The 19984-nt window shown below is 40.1% G+C and overlaps 2 protein-coding genes across 3 annotated transcripts; one reads left to right on the top strand and one right to left on the bottom strand.

Annotated features, from left to right (window-relative positions):
• Nucleotides 1-1460: 1460 nt before the first annotated feature.
• wu:fc46h12 (uncharacterized protein LOC568958 homolog) lies at nt 1461-10627 on the top strand. Its single transcript, XM_054769565.1, has 5 exons — nt 1461-1665; nt 3417-3525; nt 4040-4150; nt 6145-6223; nt 8070-10627. Exons 1-5 carry the CDS (start codon nt 1568-1570, stop codon nt 8159-8161), a joined length of 489 nt encoding a protein of 162 aa, XP_054625540.1. The 5' UTR covers nt 1461-1567; the 3' UTR covers nt 8162-10627.
• An 882-nt stretch (nt 10628-11509) lies between these two features.
• On the bottom strand, nt 11510-19933 carry LOC129177130 (Y+L amino acid transporter 2). 2 transcript variants are annotated; one of them, XM_054767921.1, is made up of 10 exons: nt 19786-19933; nt 18951-19471; nt 17188-17313; nt 16956-17100; nt 15686-15809; nt 15432-15535; nt 15263-15359; nt 15037-15186; nt 13667-13850; nt 11512-13364 (listed from the first exon to the last, which is right to left on the bottom strand). In XM_054767921.1, exons 2-10 carry the CDS (start codon nt 19459-19461, stop codon nt 13279-13281), a joined length of 1527 nt encoding a protein of 508 aa, XP_054623896.1. In that variant the 5' UTR covers nt 19462-19471; nt 19786-19933; the 3' UTR covers nt 11512-13278. The 2 variants fall into 2 exon arrangements, with proteins under 2 accessions (XP_054623895.1, XP_054623896.1); XM_054767920.1 differs by having other exon boundaries at nt 11510-13364; nt 16956-17313.
• Nucleotides 19934-19984: the final 51 nt, after the last annotated feature.

A 19984-nucleotide genomic window follows, 5' to 3' on the forward strand; every position in this document is an offset into this window, starting at 1 on the left:
GCATTAGTTTCCAGTGAGTTACATGTGTGAGAAAAGCGGCGGTGTGACAAATACTGTTTGAGCAGGTTTGAATGACTTTTTCTGTGTGAGCCGTAGGAGCTGGTACAACATGATGCCTTTAATGCACATTCCTTACGCTTTCAGGAAACATGTTAATGAGCAATTATAAACTTGAAATTCATCATTTGATAATAAACCTCTAGGAAGTAGAAGTGTAAGTCTTGGTTTGAGGAATCTGACGCCACAATTTTGATTTCAGAGGTGGGGGGGAAGGTCGGAAACCGATACACGCACACACACACACACACACACAAATGTTATTGTAAACGATGTAAATGAAAGCTCTGACATTAAAACAGGTCTAACTGACGTGACCCAGGCAGAACAAACACCCGACATGATAACAAGTTACCGTGGCAGATGAACTTTGGCCGACTAACAAAACACCGTTTTTCAGGCGTTCTTGGACTGACAGCGGGGATGACCAATCACACGTTGGCAAGATACAACAGAGCCAATTGATGAGCTTGTTGCCGGTCTGAGGGGAAACAGCTTCATCAGGCGTTTTCCGTTTGGCCCTAGTGCTTGACATGTCTCCTTTTAATATAGCGTAAATGTTTTTGGAAACTAAAAATGACAGGGGACCAAAACTACCATTTGAAAAAGTGCAGAGGATATGTCCCCCTGTCCCTCCCCCCAAATTATGCATCACATGACAGACTTACAGTATACAATAATCCCTCGCAGTTAATTGGTTAGACCCGACTGTGATAAGTGAATTTCTGCGAACTAGGACTATTTATTTATAAATGGAATAACCGGTTTCCGACCTTCTAAATACAGGTTTTACTATTATTAGAGCCCTCTAGACATCAAATAACACCCCTATAGTCACCTTTACACTCGTATTTCCCACTACAGTCGACATAATAAGAGTAAACAAGCCATTTTAAGACATACAGTAAATAAGACTCATGCTTGTGTGTTGCTGTACATGCGTTCCATCGGGAAGCTGATTGGCAGACGGACAGGAAGTGGGCTCAGAGTTGAGGTTTAGTTTGGTGTGGGTTTACGGCTGCAACCGTAGTCTGTGTTTTTATTATGGATTATTGTGCCTGTCGTGAGGTAATTCAAACCTGCAAAAAAAGCCTGTTGTTCCGTGATCAGTGTAGAATACTACATACAGGATCATCACTGACACTTACGTTTGTATTTTACTTCATTTAGCCATTTTCATGCTTGAAAATGCTTGCTTTTGGCACCAAATGTTTGTCAAAGTTACTTAAATATGCAGTGAAGTGTGCCCATGAGGAAAACGCAATGGTCACCACATCAAAAACAGAACAAATATTCTTACAGACTCAAATGTTTGTTTCGTGTGACAATCTGAAGTTCTTTCCCATGTCAGAGCCTGTGTTAATCCATTCGTGATGGCTCTCTATTCCAGTGTTCCACTTGGACCCAGAGCAGCCCTTTTAAGCCTTCCGATCAGTTCGATCGGACAGACGGATCCCACACAGCGGAGCTCACAGCACACTCTGGCCTCCGACGTCGACCTGTTTCCACCATGGACCTGAAATTCTTGTTCACAGCTTCATTTGTTATTTTTGGAGCAGCGCTCAGCATCTCGTTGGCAGACAACACATCGCAGTGCAAAATCAAGTGGTAATGTGGATTTTTGTTTGTATTTCTCATGTATTTTATATTTTATAGGCATAGGTTTGATAAATTCCATCATTACATACATTATGAATGCCCACAAAAAAATAATTTTATTTTCCCTTCATCACTGCATTGCGTCATACAAAACCATGTGTTTCTAATATTTTGGTTACCTTATTTTGCCATGAGGTGAAAACATGATGCAGAGCACTGCGTAGTACAATTGGTGAACACATATTGGTGAATTCATACAGTCAAAACTGAGCATTATTATCTCTTTAAAGGCATAATTCCAACTCTTGCATTGGATCATATTTGATGTAAAGTTGTACATTCTGTGTATGTTGAGCAAATAGTTAAATTAGGGCTGTCAAAAATAGCCCGTTAACGGCGTAACTAATATATTTAATTAATTACGTTCAATTTTTTTTTTCGAAATTAGCGCATACACATCATGGCGAGCCACGGCTCTCAGTTATGACGACAGGCGGCGGCGCAGTGTAGCTCCCCACAGAGTCACACAGTGTCTGACGCTCTTTATAACTTTATTCTGACCTGAACACATCAACAGCTGTGCAATTTCAAACCCATTTTTGTTTCTCCAACTCCAAACAAAGACGTCTCGAGTCCATTCGTCCTTTCAACGACGCTTCTTCATTGTCACTAGACAGACAGCGAGATGCATTCATGGACACTCCGGACAAAACCCCATAACTTCTGTATTATGCGTGTATGGATAGTCTAATGCAGAGAACAACAATAAGTCGATATTCTTATCACTCACTTAGTAATTCGTAAGGAGGAAGTACAATTTTCTGCATTTCAGTATGCTCTGAAATTCATTCAAAACGTCAATGGAACTTACAAGACGTGGCGTCTTTGAACGCAACTCCTCATTGCTCATAATATCTGTAACAGTTAAAGTCCGATTCAAATGTAAATAGATTTTGATTTAAATTTTAAGTTAATTTGCCAGTGTAAATCCAAACAAGTGTAATCACACCTTGTCATTTACCTTTCTTTCAATAAAATACAATAAAAATGGGCATATTTCAGACATGGTTTAATTTATTTTGAACATGCATACGAGTAACATTGGAATACATCACATAGTACAATTCACAGTTCTACATGTCCAAAAGGAGTAAGAAGAAGCAAAGCTTATTTTAATCCTATCTGCCATCCGTTTCACATCAGTTGCAATGCATTTGTTCACTTCCTGAATTCCGAGTGTACTCTTTGCTAGTTTAAAATACATGGGGAAATAAGGTAATATGATAAGGTAATATAAGGTAACAGTGTGACATGGTGATTAATCATGATTAATTCATTTGAAAAACGGGACTATTCTGATTAAAAACTGTAATAATTTGACAGCCCTAAATTAAATATTTATGCGCGATCACACACTGTCCGAGTTCAAAATTCCATTCGATTTTTGAAGGATGCAACAGTGTTTCCATTCCATTCCATTAGTTTCAGTTTTTAAATTGTGTTTGAGCTTTAATGACATTCACCACAGTCCACTTTGGTGTTGTATCCTTGCAGATATGGTCGTCATGCACCGCTCTGTCATGCATTCAACAGCTTTCATGTGCTGGTGCATGAGAGGGTGACTCATGAGCCAGTCAAATGCGCTGTATGTATGTAGGTATGATGCAGGTGCTTTCATAGAAATGTTTTTTTTTTTCTGACTACATTGTGAAGCTAATATTACAATGAAAATAGCACTGCACTGAAACTCTGCTTTGCAGGTTGTTTGGCATCCCGTGTGACAACATCTACGGAAAGCTGGTGAACCAGATCAAGGCCTGGCAGATTGGACAACGCTGCCTGAACGCAGGAGAGACGTGCTCATACGAAGTCAGACTATCTTTTTTTTTAATTGACGCTGACACTTGCACAGTCAAATTAGCTTTCTCGAGCAGTGAGAAATTGCAAGCGTATTGTATCCAATTGGACATCCTCCAGTTGTTTTTAACACATATTATGCACATGCACCATATAAGTAAGTAAGTGGCAGTGGTGTTAAATTGCACTCCATTGGACTGACAGCAGTTTCTAATATTTTGGTCACCGTATTTGCGTGAGAGGCACCTTGTCTTTTTAAAGGCGGAATTTTCACGACAGCTCTGTGAAGGTGTAGCTAATGTTTTAGCTTCTGCAGATGGTAAAAAAGAAACTGAACATTTTTCACCACACAGTGTTTTCTTTTTTTCCTTCTCAGTTCTGATTTTCCCAATTTTTGGCTGCATTGCGCTCGGCGCAACCCAACTATGGAGATACCATAATCTTTGCCTGGCATGATCATAGACTGTTACCTCTGTATGAGCATGGTGCATTACGTCTAACAGACTGAATCTAAAACTTGTTGCAGCTGGTGTCAACTTCTCCCTACCTGATAAAAGCCACGCACACGTCTCCGAAAACGAAGAACGTCAACGACCTTCAGTTTCTTCTGGAGCAGTCAACTGTTTGCAGAGTGACTGTATGTTATTTTTGAAAGCCTTTTTGTTGTCATGTGAACATAAAAAAAAAAATCAAATACAGTAATCCCTCGTTTATTGCGGTTAATTGGTTCCAGAGCCAACTGAAAGCCTTTTTGTTGTCATGTGAACATAAAAAAAAATCAAATACAGTAATCCTTCGTTTATTGCGGTTAATTGGTTCCAGAGCCAACCGCGATAAGTGAATTTCCACAAAATAGGATTTGTGCTTCATAAATGGAATAATTTTGTCGTTATTGTTTATGACTTTCTAAATATGTTGTTTAACATTATTAGGGCTCTCTAGACATGAAATAGCACCCCTATAGTCACCTTTACACTCATATTACCCAATATACCGTAAATTCCGGTGTATAAGTCACACCCACTACATTTAGAAAAAAACACATTTGGACATGTATAAGCCGCACTGGTGTATAAGCCGCACGTGTCATAAAATGGCATACTGTTGTGTGCACGAGTCTGTGAGGACCAGGCAGCTCTTTATTTAACAGGAGCCAATCATGAGCTATGAAAACACTCACGACAAGCTTGTCAACACTTTAGAAAATGGAAAAAAAACACCTCTTTTAAAGTTTTCCCATACTTCATTATGTCTGAGCAATGCATTCATTGGAGGACAAGCAGCGTAGCATCTCGCCCAGAGCCCAGTGGGAGGCTGACTTCATTGCAGCACTCCAATGAATGCGTTTCTTAGCCACAATGCATTATGGGAAAACTTTAAAAGAGTTGTTTTTTTCCCCAGCCGCATTGGTACTTGTTTGTATATTTCTCAGTTCTACCTTTAGAGTGTTAAGTTGCTGTGTGGTGAGTTTAGTGTTATTTCAGACGGTTATATTGTTATACTGTTATATAAACTGACCCACAATTTTGGTTGGTGACAAGCGTGTTGTGAGTGCACCGATAGCTTGTGATTGGCTCCTACCAAAGGAATAGCTACTGTTTCCTCACTGACTTGCAATTGGTAGTAGTTCTGAAGTAAAGGAGATGTCACGAGATTAGAATTTAGCCATACTGTAATTAGCCGCACCGCTATGTTAGCAGTCGCGGCTTATACAATGGAATTTACACTAGCAATATATGAGTATATAAGCCATTTAAGACATAAATAAGACTCGTGCTCATGTGTGTTTCATTCAATGTCTTCCAGGCGTGTGGACAGGAAGTGACGTTGGGGATTCAGTGTTGAGTTTTAGCTGGACTGTGGCCACAACAGTAGTCCATGTTATTATTATGATGATGATGATGATTATTATTGTTATTATTATGCCTGTTGTGAGATAATTATAAAATAATAAAAGCCTGTTGTCGGCGATCAAGTCAGGTGAGTGTTACTAGTGACACCTAGTGGCCTTTGTCGACTACAGTTCATTAACGTCCTGTATTACCTTAAACTGTATTTGTATTTGAGTTCATTTAGAACATTTTCATGCATGAAAATGCTTAATTTAGGCCAAGAATACGTAACATTTGCTTAACTATGCATTTTTTGGACTAACAATAGGCTGTAGTCCACCACAAAACAGCAATCATTTATCCATTAATTATTTTTTTAAAACTCAGGATAGAGTGAGGGAGCGATGTTTGAACCATGATGGAGCGAGGGACGCCTGTAATATGCCTATCCTCAAAGTGTTATTTTATTTGCCGAACGGAAGAACGGGCCTCATTCACCAGCATTTCCTTTAAACAAATCTGGTTTTGTGCTGTTCCATGAGCATGTTTGTCATTAACAGCAAAGCTACCCATAACTAAGCTAACCATAGCTAATTGATGAACATTTTGGATCATGAGGCATTCCTCTGTTTTTTTTCCCATGGATCTTTCTATGGTCTCTATTAGTTCTGTGCATAGTTGCATGGATATGCACGGCAACATCAGCAATGCACAAGAAAGCATAGAAACACATTGTCATACTGCTACTAAATGCTTTATTCCTATGAAACCTAATGAAAAGTTAATGGGTCATTTGCAGGGCAATGCAACGTCTGGGCCCTCTAAAGATCCAGCAGATACCAACACCAACTTCTGCAGCCTCCAAAACCTGATGGACGGTCAGTAAATACTTTATGTTCTACAGCAGTGATCCCCAACCCCCGGGCCGCGGCCCGGTACCGGGCCGTGGGTCATTTGGTACCGGGCCGCACAGAAAGAAAAAAATAATATCCATAATGTTTTATTTTGAAAAGTAGCCGGATTCTCTCTGTTACATCCGTCTCACTTGACGCATGTCCATTGTGCGTGTGCTAACTTTCTCTCTCCACACAGATAGACTACTACTGTATTTTTAGCATTTTTCTTTCACCTCATATTTGGTCTCAAATGCTGATACTATGTGGGAATGCATAAAGGTAAGTTTTGATGACTTATTGAGTGCTAATGTGCACATTTGTCTCAAGTTAATTCATGCTAGCGCACTGCCTTTTACCACACACGTCAAACAGCCATGTAATCATCTCTCTGGAAAAACTCCAGAGATAAGATCAATTAGATCGCTATAATGTACGATGTAAAATGTACTATAATGTACAGGCCTAAAGCACTTAATGTGCACTTCCAATCATGGCTCTCATACTGCCGCTTCCATATTACTGTATTATCATTCATAGTAGCCATGCCATAGTTCACAGTCTGAGTGGCTTCTGGCTGCTCTGTTCTCACGATACAGCTTTTCTCCAAACGAGAAATCTCGTCACGTTTTAATCTCAACACCCCTCATTAGGACATATTAGGATATGTTTTTTGTTTTACTTTGATGTAGGTTGCAAACTAGATGGTGAACTTGATCCCCGCAATTGCAGGGAGTATGTGAATGGCAAAAAACGCAAGTAACTGATACGCCCATACCCCCGATCTTCCTGCGTGCCTGACGTTGACGTTCTCCTCCAATTTCCCGTCAACGTTTGCAAAAAAAAGTGACTGTTGTCATTATTAGATTACATTCTGCTCCAGAACCTTCCCCCTTCTCTCTTCAGTTGCCATTGTCCTTTTGCCACACAATCCAGGTTTAAGCCCTAAATATCTCTGACACACTTATTAAACGCATTTAAAGTAAAAAATATATAAGTACTCACCACTAATGAATGATAATGTAAGAGAAGATGGAATCTGAGTCACGGTGTAGTCTTTAGCCAGGTCGTCAGGCTAGAGCAATAGGTTAGCAGGCTAGAGAAGAAGCTTCTCAAGCCATGCCTACGTAATCCACACTACCTGCCTGTTGTAGTCCCAGTAACAACTTCCATTCATCCATTTTCTATGCCGCTTCTCCTCATTGAGGTCGCGGGTGTATGCTGGAGCCTATCCCAGCTGACTTCGGGTGACAGGCGGGGTACACCCTGGACTGGTCGCCAGCCAATGGCAGGGCACATATAGACAAACAACCATTCACGCTCACATTCATACCTATGGACAATTTAGAGTCGCCAATTAACCTAACGCATGTGTTTGGAATGTGGGAGGAAACCGGAGTACCCGGAGAAAACCCACACACGCACGGCGAGAACATGCAAACTCCACACAGAAATGCCCAAAGGAGATTCTTCCCAATCTCCGGACTGTGACTGTGTGGCCAACATGCTAACCACTCGACCACCGTGCGCCCCCCAGTAACAACTTATGATCATATGTTACCTTGTGTATATTGAGTTTTGAGGCTGGATTGACTGTCAAAGTTAGTGCTAACGTAGACAAACAAACTTACGTCTCACAGCACACAACTATGGTGCCTTCAAGGACCGTCAAGCAAAGTGCAAAATCTCAACACTTGACGAAAAAGCATTATCAGTGAAGCATAAAGTCATAAACATGTAAAAAGAATTGGCTTTTCTAACAGTGGTACTCTATGCAAAAAAGAAAAAAATAACAAAAATAATTTTTGACCATTTTTGACCTTCCTTTCAGGAAGCAACCTGATTGAAGCGGAGGGATACAAACGCTTCACCAACAAATGGATCTGTGCTGGCTTTGAGGATGCCAACTGCACCTTGTCATAAACACGATATCCTTGCATAAAAACGGGAGGAGCTCTGAAAACATAACTTTTACTTGCGGTGTATGTAAGATGACAAAGTTCATGTTGTATTGTTGTACTTGTATTACAACGCAATCAGTGTGATGATTAAAGGAACAGTGCGGATTGCCATCAGTAGTGCAGTGCATCAACGATGACTTTCCCTTCACTTCATTCCGTGAGCCGAGTTCTGGGCGGTTTTTGGTGTGAAGTAGTTCTGGCTACTTGGTGGGGTCACTTAACTAAAGCGTTTTGCTTCTCTAAACAATATGCGTCATAATTCCTTCGTCACACACGTCATCAGTCTCTCTCTGTCTTTCTGCTTGCTCTCCGTGCCCTCCTCTTCATCTGGCCGTAGTCCCAGCCTTTCGAAACCTGTTGAAGATGGTGTTTTTCTTCTGCTCCATGCTGTGAGGACCCACCGACAGACTTGTGAAAAAGTTGCACAGTTCCTTCTCGCTTTAACTCGAAGGCGGCATCATATGCATTTCCTTGTGTGTTTTCGAAGTTCAAAGTTTTAAAGAAAATTTGGAGAAAAAAGTAGCGGCTTGTGCACCGGAAATTACAGTATTCATTTAAAACAAATTATAATATAATTACTGAAATGACGCTTTTAAGAAGACAATGGAATGACCGTAACATGCAATGGATGTTCTTAAAGGTCCCCTACTATATATAGTATAGTAAGTATACTGATGTTCATGAATATGCATTGTCCCTAATAAATAAATACATAATAAAATGGGGTAGCAGAGGTATTTCATCAGTGCTGATCACCCCATCCTCAGCCAAGCGGTTCCTCCTGGAACATGGTCTGTTATGAGTCTCCTTGATGCTTTCAGACGAGGTCAGGTACAGCACTTACCTCGACCTCACTGCTCAAGTGCGCTCTCAGGACAAGGGCCAGCAACCCCTGTGCCGACAATCAACTTGCTAGAAAACCTAAACTCAGGAGAACGGTACGTGTGACTGGATGGCTCATTGTGTTCTAGGTTAATCACTAAGCTTACTAGAGCACTTGTGATTTATGAGCTGGCTGGACTCGATCCTTCAACTGCCGGAGAACAGCACAGTAAGACCTGGTTCTGGTAGGGCGTAGTTCTCCACATGGGTTTCCAGCTATGCGTACTACCGTATTTCTGAGCAGCAGCCTAATTTGGACTCTCATAAGCAGGGACACCTGAATTAGCTATTGTTTGCTTTTGCACGATATACTGTATATATATATATATGAAAAAAAAGGTAATTGTGTTTGCGTAGTAGGGGACCTTTGGTTAACCCATTGACTGCCAGCCATGTTCAGAGCGGAGAGCTCCATGCTGAGTTTTGGGGCATTTTTGCTGAACTTTCAAGACCCACATTGAGTTTTACGACTACATAAAGATTGAAACTATCTAAAGAAACCTTAGACTCTCTTCCTTCATCAGAAAAAAAAGTTTGTTTGTAGCCTTTCTGGGTCTTTAGATATCGGCGGTAGAACATAGGGTAGTTTCAGCAAAAACACCTGATTTGGACCAAAAAACAGAGAAAGCGAGCTTTTTCTGCAGAGAAGCAAATTCAGGCAGAGTGACGGTGGGGTCTGCTGGATGTGGGGTTGAATCCCTGCTGCTGACCGATCCAGACGGCAGCCGCTCGTCAGAAGAATCAGGGTCGGGTTCTGAGTCACCCGACTCTGAACTTCTTCCGGTGTCAGGCTCCGGTGTTGCTCCGCCACACGGCTCAGCAACGCTAACCACTAGCTTGTTGCTTCGGATGCCATTGTCAACTTCATTTGTGTCTACGTCACCTACATCAACCATGTCACCTCCATCTTTCGCGATCGCGTCACTACTAAAGGCAGATCCGCCGCCAGACAAGCTCTGTGACAGTGTTAGCTGCCTGTATTTTTTGCACGTGTTTCGCCATTTTCCTCTCTCAACCCACAACCCGTCTTCTTCATAGACAATCTGTTGCTGCCAGGTGGAGGAAAAGAGAACTGTTGCCCCCTACTGGGACAGAAATACATTGCCTACAAGTCAGAAATTCACACACAAGATGAATAAGACTGTAGCTCCCGTGAAAAAACGCAAAAGACGTCAATAGACTGACTGTCATGTTGCCAAATGTACTATATGTTGGTTTACAATAAAACACATCCAAAGTACGGCCTGGGGGCCATTTCTGGCCGTGGCTGTTTTTTTATTGGCCCACAGTACATTCCAAAAATATAATTTAACAAGAAAACTAAAAAAAGAAAAAAAATTTAATAAAAACAGCAAAAATTGAGAATAAAGTTAAAATATGAAAAGAAAAAGCGGTAATTTTACAAGAATAACGTAATATGAGGAAAAATAACTTTTTGTAACATAAAAGTAAAATATTAAATAAGAAAAACATTATTTTTTTTTAAGTAGTAATATGCGAAACTATTGGAAAATTATTTGAAAATTATGTTGGGGGGGTAAAGTTAAAATATTATGGGAATAAAGTTAAAATATGAAGAGAAAAAAATTGGAATCTAACGAGAAAAAGAAGAAGAATGACCTACTACTATGAGGAAAAATAACTTCATTTTAGTAGCATAGTGGTGAAATATTAAAGAAAGAAGAAATTATATTTTTAAAAGTCATAATGTGAGAAACAAAGTTGTCATTTTTTGGAAAATTAGGTTGAGAAAAAGTTATAATTTTACAAGAATAAAGTCTCAATATTATGGGAATAAAGTCATAATTACAAGAAGAAAGGGAAAAAAAACAGCAGAAATGTACTAAAACAGCTGCAATTTTATGAGAATTAAGTCAAAATATGAAGAGAAAAAAGTTGTATTCTAACAAAAAATCATTCTTGTAATATTATGACGATAAGTAATGTAATTTTAGCAGCAAAGAGTTGAAATCGTAAAGAGAAAATATATTTTTAAATTTTTTTTGTAATATTATGAGGAACAAGCAAAATAAAGTTGTGATTTTTAAGAAAATGAGGTCGGGGCAACAAGTTATAATATGATGGAAATAAAGTCAAAATACTACATTTTACAAGAAGAAAATTCACGAAGAATATCAAAGAAGAAAGTTGAAATATTTGGAAAATTAAAATAAAAAAACAACAAAAATGGGAAAATATGAGCAAAGGCCGAAGTTCATACGAATAAACGCTTTTTCACATTTATTACAAAGCATTTGCATTTTTTTTCTTTCATATCTAAGTTGGTTTCCAGTGTTGGTTTCCAAAAAATCAAAGTGGCCCTTGCATCCTTTCGTTTTCGCAATGTGGCCCTCACTGGAAAAAGTTTGGACACCCCTGGGCTGGAGGAAGAAATGCTCTGATGCTCGGAATTCCAAGCGATATGAAGTCTATTGCATAAACTCAGATAAGGGTGATGTTATCATGCAGAGAACAGCTCTCTTTGTGCGTGCGTCTCTTAACATGCATGCATTCAAGATAAGATGAAGATAAGTAAGATAAATCATCGCATTGTCACACTGTCACAAGAATATAAAAACGTGCCAGAAAGGAGGTGACTTAAAGTGCTGAGTGAGGGATTACATTGAGGTGCGTATATGACATCATGTCTGAGGGCCGTTTATAAATAGCAAGGATCTCGGTAGTTTTATCACCCGAGGAGCTTAGCTTTCAACTTAGAAGGCGCAAAAGGAGGTCAGGCATGACTTATGAACTCGTGGAAATACGGTGGTGTGAAAAAGTGTTTGCCCCCCTCCTGATTTCTTTTTTTGTTTGTCACACGTGAATGTTTCAGATCATCAAACAAATTTAAATATTAGTCAGTGACAACACAACTGAACACAAAATGCATGTTTTTAAATGACACTTTTCATTATTAAGGGGGAAAAAAATCCAACCCTACATGTCCCTGTGTGGAAAAGTGATTGCCCCCTAAACCTAATAAGTGGTTGGGCCACCCTTAGCAGCAACAACTGCAATCAAACGTTTGTGATAACTTGCAATGAGTCTCTTACAGCGCTGGGGAGGAATTTTGGCCCACTCATATTTGCAGAATTGTTGTAATTCAGCCACATTGGAGGGTTTTCCAGCATGAAGCGCCTTTTTAAGGTCATGCCACAGCATCTCAATAGGATTCAGGTCAGGACTTTGACTAGGTCACGCCAAAGTCTTCATTTTGTTTTTCTTCAGCCATTCAGAGGTGGACTTGCTGGTGTGTTTTGGATCATTGTCCTGCTGCAGAACCCAAGTTGGTTTCAGCTTGAGGTCACCAACAGATGGCCGGACATTCTCCTTCAGGATATTTTGGTAGACAGCAAGTCTTCAAGGTCCTGAAGCAGCAAAACAGCCCCAGACCATCACACTACCACCACCACATTTTACTGTTGGTATGATGTTCTTTTCTGAACTGCGGCGTTACTTTTACGCCAGACGTAATGTGACACAGACCTTCCAAAAAGTTCAACTTTTGTAGTATTTTCTCAAAGCAATCACTTTTTCACACAGGGTCATGTAGGTCTGCATTTTTTTCTCCCTTAAAAATAAACAGTTTCATTTAAAAACTGCATTCAGTGTTCAGTTGTGTTGTCATTGACTAATATTTAAATTTGTTTAAAGATCTGAAACATTTAAGTGTGACAAACATGCAAAAAACTAAATCGGGAAGGGTGGGAAACACTTTTCCACACCACTGTATGCGGGGAGACGTTATAATCAGTCGTTTTAATGCAATAGAATACACTCTCAGAAGCCTCATTTCAATTGGATGTTTTAATTACAGTGCAAAAACGCATCATTATACAAACACTCAAAAAAACGATGCTTTGTTTGTATTGGCATAAAAAAACCCATCGTCCCTTCATTTGAATTTTTAGCAAGCCAAGTTCCCTATCTACAATGATGTCGTGTTGAAATCCTCATGGAAGATACTCAGCGATCTCTATTGAGAATGATATTGCTTTTGAACTCAAGAGTCACAAGTGTCTGCTCTTTCGCTCACCAGTTATTTGACACCGCAGGTCTTTTTTTAAACTTGACCTGGCACCAGTCATGCTCGAGGACACGTGCAAGGGCGTCATTTTTCCAGACAGAACGTCACGCAGCGCGTGGACGGGCCGGGGGGAGGCCTTCGGTTTATAAAGGGGACAACTCCTTGAGGCCTCACTGTTTTTTACCACCTGCTTGTGTTCCGTTGTTGGTGGTCAGGCAGCAGTAGAGCAGCTTTTGGGTTGTTCTGGTAGTAAACACTGTAAAAGAACAAGAGAGGATGTGTGCTAACATTGATTTGATTTGCACAAAATGTATCAAAGTGGTCCTCACTGGAAAAGGTTTGGACACCCCTGACCTAAGCCGTCAAACCTGTGCACTCACATCTGCAAGTATTTGTACATCCTAACTTGGTGAAGCAATTTCAGGAGAAATTACACGTGAACGCCGAACTGAAACGTGGAAATATCCTTGAAATCGACTGAGGATCGAACCAGCAGGAGTGAATGCTTCTCAGCATAACAGTTTCAAAATGTGGGAATGCTAATTAAGAGTAACTTACTGTTTAGCAGGCGTAAGAATTTGGGCCTCTTATCCTCGGGCAGGTGGATGGCCACATAGTAAACAGGCACCCCTGAGAGCGAGATGCCAATGCCTATGAGAGAGTTGATGGTGTCTCCATATAGCGGGACAATGACTAAGAACAAACTGCACAGGCAGTAGACGAAGGGGAAGAACAAGGTCAGCTGTGGAAAGAAGAATACAAACATTATAGGACTTCCTTTAAAAGATGTGGAGCTTGTCTGCATTTTCCGTGTCTCTTAATTTAATTTTATTTTTTTTACATTTATTTGTATTTTTTAATGTACATTTTAATTGTTAGGGAATATTTTTGTATTATTATTTTTTTGCTTTTATTTATTTCATTTTTAAAAATGGATTTTATAGTTTTTATTTATTTTGATTTTGAAATGTTTTCATTGAACTGTAATTGTACATCCCCAGCAACCAGGAAATGTTTTATATTGTATAATAATTTTACCATCTGTGGAAAATGTCATTTTTTGTATCTTTAATTTTTATTTATTTATTTATTTATTATTATTTTTTATGTATTTATTCATTATTTTTTATTTGTATTTATTATTATATATTATTCAATAATAATATATAATATTATATATTATAATACAATTTTTATTTTATTTGTATCAATATTTTTTGTTGTTTTTATTTGATTCATTTTTTAAAATATAATTTATTTAGTTTAATTTTTTTATTGTACTTTTCCCCTCCTTATGTAAGAAAATTACTGTACGGAAAAAAAATGACATTTTCTCCAGTTTTGGAAATGAATTAGACTTCATGAAATGACTGTAATATGCGATAATAATATTTCTGACAAACAATTGCAAAAATGTGGGGGGAAAAAACAAGAAAATAATAATTTCGCCATCTTTAGAAAATGTAATTTTCTGTATATTTATAACATTTATTTTTAATATACATTTTTATTGTAAGCGGTTATTTTTGTATCATTATTTTTTATTGTTTTTGTTTGTGTATATTTTTTATTATTTAAAAACATGTATGTTATTATATTATTATTTTATTAATAATTATTTTATTATTTATTATGTTTTATTATTCTTTGATTTGTATTACTGTCAGATGTTGTTCTTTCATGACCACATATAAAACAAATAACAATTTGTTTGGACATACGGTTTGTTTGTTAGTGTGCAGGTTACTTCCTGCTTCCTTTTTCCTGTTTTACTGCGTCAAAATGATTGCAGTGATGCAGAAACAATGAAATCAAACTCTTGGTACTCCTGCATATTCTCAAGTAGCCGTAATGTAACTTTCTGGCCACATCGCGCAGACATCATCATGCAAGAGTACTTGTTTTGTGTGTGAACTCAAACACAACACCTTGACAGGTCTGGGCCTGTTTGGCTGGGTGAAGCGTAGGTAGATGAGGCCGGCCACAGAGAGGCCCACATAGAGCCAGTAGCTGAAGCTGAAGTAGTTGATGAGCTGGAACACATCCTCCACACATAGAAAGATGAGGCCCATTAAACCCTGAAAAGGTGCAACCAAAATAGTTCTTTAAATGTCGGACGTTCCATTCAAAGCGATATGTTGCGATTGTTCTCACGTTGAAAAGCAGTGCAGGGATGGGCGTGCACCGCTCCAGGTGGATCAGACTGAGGCTGTCGGGGAGGTGACCCTCTCGAGCACCCACGAAGAACAACCTGCACCGAAAAGACATTCTAAAAGGATGCTTCCTCGCTTCCTTTTTAGCGACCCGTGTGTCTGATAATCACCTCGAAGCAGCGATAATGGAAGCATTGAGTCCTCCATAGCAAGACATGGCCACCGACACAGGGATGATCCATTTGAATGGCCCCAGAACCGCATCCCCAAAAGTCTGTAGAATCACACCTTGCACACTATATTCAAACCATCCCAATTCACTGACATCACATTTGATCTCAGCGGGGGGGGGGACATGTTGACTCAAAGTATTCCAAACGCAGCAAGACTATATTTAGCAGCAGGGTGACTGTTGATGCCTCACCACAGCGACAGCATCACTGGCCAGCAGAGAAGGCATGTCGAGGACCACGTAGTAGGCCACGTTGGTCAGCAGGTAGATGATGGTCACAATGGGCATGGAGATGGCGATGGCAAGTGGGAGATTCCTGCAGGAACACGCGAAATGAGTAAAGAACTCAGAGAAAAATAATCTTTCCAATGTTTGAGTGTTCATCATGAATGAAACTCATTTGTGTGACAAAACCCGACACCAGCGATCTACCGATGACAACAGGCACTCTCGTGCCTTTGATATGAGAGCTACAATGACAAAGGACGACGCAGACCTCCGCCAAGGCCATCCTGACTTGGATCAGGTTCACACAATATGCAGGGAGAAAATAAGGAAAATGTTGTGCATATCTAAAAAAAAAACCCAAAAATCATGAATCCTGGTCGCGAGCATATTATCCAAATGAAAATGTGATGGCTTTTCATTGGCCTATTCTCCATCCAGTGATGAGAGAGTCAGACCGCCTCCGACAATGTACCATTGTGTTAACATGGAAAAATGTGGAATGAAATAAAATTACATAAAAAGAAAGAAAATAAAATAACAAGAAATACAATAAAAAAAAAACCCAAATAAAATAATATAAAAATAAAATTCAATTAAATCAAATAAAAAAAAAATTACTGTAATTTCTGGTGTATAAACTCCTACTTTTTTCTTAAACTTTGAACCCAGCTTCGGTGAAGCTAATTTATGGCTAAATTCTAATCTCGTGATATCTCCTTTACGTCAGGACTACTACTAATTGTTGAAAGACTGCGCTGCTTGCGAGTCAGTGAGGAAACGGTAGCGCTTTCTTTGGCAGGAGCCAATCACGAGCTATCAGTGCACTCACACCGAGCTTTTCAACCCACTGGAAATCGCAGGAGGTCATGATATATACAGTAACATTTTCCCACCCACTTAACTGTCCTGTATATAAAACAATGTGTCATATTTTGAATCATATGGTGCGTTCAGAGCATACTATTAAGAAACTGAGGAAGAAACTTTATAACTGCATGTATAAAAATGAATCGTGAATTTAAATTGATCAAAATTGCAAGGTCGCACGTTAGGTATTTCGCCGAGTATAGGAAGCTGACAACTACCCGTGTACAAGTTCAAAAAGACATCGGGTGGGCATTAGATGTTGGTAATTTATTGTTGAGTAGCGCCCCACGACCCACCCAGAAACTCACGTATGGGTCCCAACCCACTAGTCGAGGTTTAAAGGTATAAATCATATTATCCACATTACTTCTCTGGATTCTGAATCTCCTCTGTGACAAAGTTGAGCGTGTCCCAGCCAGAGTAGGAGAACAGCGCTGAGTAGAGGGCCAAAGCTATGGCTCCGGGATCCGTAGAAGAACCTTCAAATGGACTCTCAAAGCTCTTTGTCTCTCCTGTAGACACAGGAAAGTCGAGGTACCGGTACGTGATAGAAACTATATCGTTTCTGAATGAGTTTTTTTTGTTTGAGTGCAACTTACCGCTTGATAATTTCAGAATTCCTACCATTACGATGAGGAGGAGGGCCGAGAGCTTAGCGTATGTGAAGATGTCCTGGATCAGAGTCCCCCACTTCACGTAGGCGCAGTTGATGTAGATGAGCATGCCTAGAGGAGCCACAGTACAAGGACGAAGCAGCGAGACATCAAGTAAAGCCATGAGTTTACGACTCGCAGCACCGTACACAATATATTGACTGTGGCTCCATCACATTACAGCCAAAGCCGAATGTTAAGGTAGGATTCTAAACTGAAGTTGAAGTCGTTTTCAGGTATTAATCCTGGCAATCCACCTCAGAGGTGTCCCAACTTTTTCCAGCGAGGGCCACAGAGTGACAAACGAGAGGATGTAAGGGCCACTTTTATATTTTGAAAATATTTGAAGAAAAAAGTGCATCTCAGCTATGAGATATCGGTGAAAAAGTCTATTATTAGTATCGATTTCGGTTTGCTCCTTTTTCCTTCCCATTTTTTCTGGGGTTTTTTAATTTATTTTTTTACAATTTTCTAAACATTTCAACTTTCTTCTTAAGTAATCTTCATACATTTTCTTCTCATAATATTATCACTTTATTCCCATAATATTCTAGCATTTCCCCAAGCCAATTTTGTTTGTTTCTCGTAATTTTACGAAAAATTCATTTTTTTGTCATTAGAAAACTTTTACAACTTTTTTCTCGTAATATTTTGACTTCATTCTCGTAAAATTACAGCTGTTTTTTTTTTTTTCCATTTCGTCTGATTTCCAACTATTTCAACTTTCGTCTTGTAAATTTTCTTCTTGTAATTACGACTTCATTCTCATAACATTAGCGCTTTTTCCGCAACCTAATTTTCCAAATATTACGACTCAATTCATTGTTTTGTTTGTTTCTCATATACAAAAAATAATTCTTTACTATTTCAACTTTACAGTGTGCTACTAAAATGACGTCATAATATTACATTATCCATCCATCCATCTTCGGGTATGCTGGAGCCTATCCCAGCGGACTTCGGGCAACACCCTGGACTGGTCGCCAGCCAATCGCAGGGCACATATAGACAAACAACCAATCACACTCACATTCATACCTATGGACAATTTAGAGTCGCCAATTAACCTAACATGCATGTTTTTGGAATGAGGGAGGAAACCGGAGTACCCGGAGAAAACCCACGCACGCATGGGGAGAACATGCAAACGGAAATGCCCAACGGAAATTCAAACCTAGATCTTCCCGATCTCCTGACTGTGCGGCCAACATGCTAACCACTAGACCACCGTAATATTACATTACTATTACATATCACATTATTCTCAATAACGTCTTCTCATTGGATTGCAACTTTCTTCTCTTACTACTTTGACTTAATTCCTGTGAAATTATTGCAGATTTTTCCTTGTTGCAGAAGTTTCCTTGTTAAATTATATTTTTATAATGTGCCGCGGGCCCATTAAAAAACAGCCGCGGGCAGCAAATGGCCCTCGGGCCACACTTTGGACACCCCTGATCCAACTGAATTGTGAGTTTCTGACATCTTGCTGCACTTGTTTAGCTTTATAAGGTAAACATCCTCCCAATGAGCTGAAGAGTGTATATACTGTACACAAAAAGAACAGTATAGGAGTGACATAATGTGTTTTTGACTCCAGTAAAAGGTCCGTAGATGGCAGCATGATGGTGCATGTGGCCTTCATTATGTGTTAATCATGCAAACACACGGTGATGACACGAGCAGTATTCTATTTTGAGTGTTCTTACAAAGGCAGGCTGCAGCTATGAGGCGCACGGCGTTGTGTGGGGGGTCGCAGGTGGGATAGTAAGCCTCCACCAGGTAGTTGGCGAATGTCAGGGAAATGACAGCCTGGCTGGCCGGCTCGATCAGCAGGATGGACGTCCACAGGCGGATGAAGGCCAGAAAGCCGCCAAACGACTCCAAGATGTAAGCGTAACTGGCTCCGGACTTGGTGATGGTGGTGCCGAGCTCTGCGTAGCACAAGGCCCCAAACACGGAGAAGATGCCTCCGAAGGCCCAGATGAGCAAGGAGAGTCCATAAGAGGCGCTGTGCATGAGGACACCCTTTGGAGAGACGAAGATCCCAGAGCCGATCATGTTGCCCACGATGAGACAGATGCCGTTGATGAGGGAGATTTCTCTCTTCATCTGTACTTTGTCATCTTTGGGGGCCTTTAAGTCCTCTTCGGATGGAACGCAGCCTCTCGGGCATATCGTCTGGGACATGGCCTCCATCTTCTCTCTTAGATCCTCCATTTGTGTGTGGCTGTTGCCGAGGAAGCAGAGCAAACAGATGAGGTGGTGTCATGTCATGTCTGATTAGAAACAGCTCTCTGCAGCCACCATGATAAACATGCTATTAAATTAGGACCAGAGTGACTGCAGCTGTACCTAATGAAGTGGCCAGTGAGTACGACTCCATGTCCGTGTACAAGTCATGCAATAAAAAGGGCCTGCATGATATCAGATTCCCGCATGGGATCAACAACAGGCATGTTTGTCTCCGTGGTCCACTCAGCCCCATTGAATGTTTAGCGTTCCAGATGCTTTGCTTCAAAAAGACAACAGAAGTGACTTTACCTTATATTTCAGATGAATTGCTGTGTGTGTCCCTCAGGAAACTAGTCTCTGTCACGGGCCACTCGCGCTCCAAGGGGGTGAGACAGTGAGCTCACATGTGGGCGGCACGCACCAAAACGGCCGGTGTTGCAATCCCTGCGGTTTCGCTCGACTACATCGAGTGTTTTTCCCAGCACCGTGCAAAACCACATTCTCTTGA

Source organism: Dunckerocampus dactyliophorus, chromosome 2, assembly GCF_027744805.1.
Source record: "Dunckerocampus dactyliophorus isolate RoL2022-P2 chromosome 2, RoL_Ddac_1.1, whole genome shotgun sequence".
NCBI lineage: Eukaryota > Metazoa > Chordata > Actinopteri > Syngnathiformes > Syngnathidae > Dunckerocampus > Dunckerocampus dactyliophorus.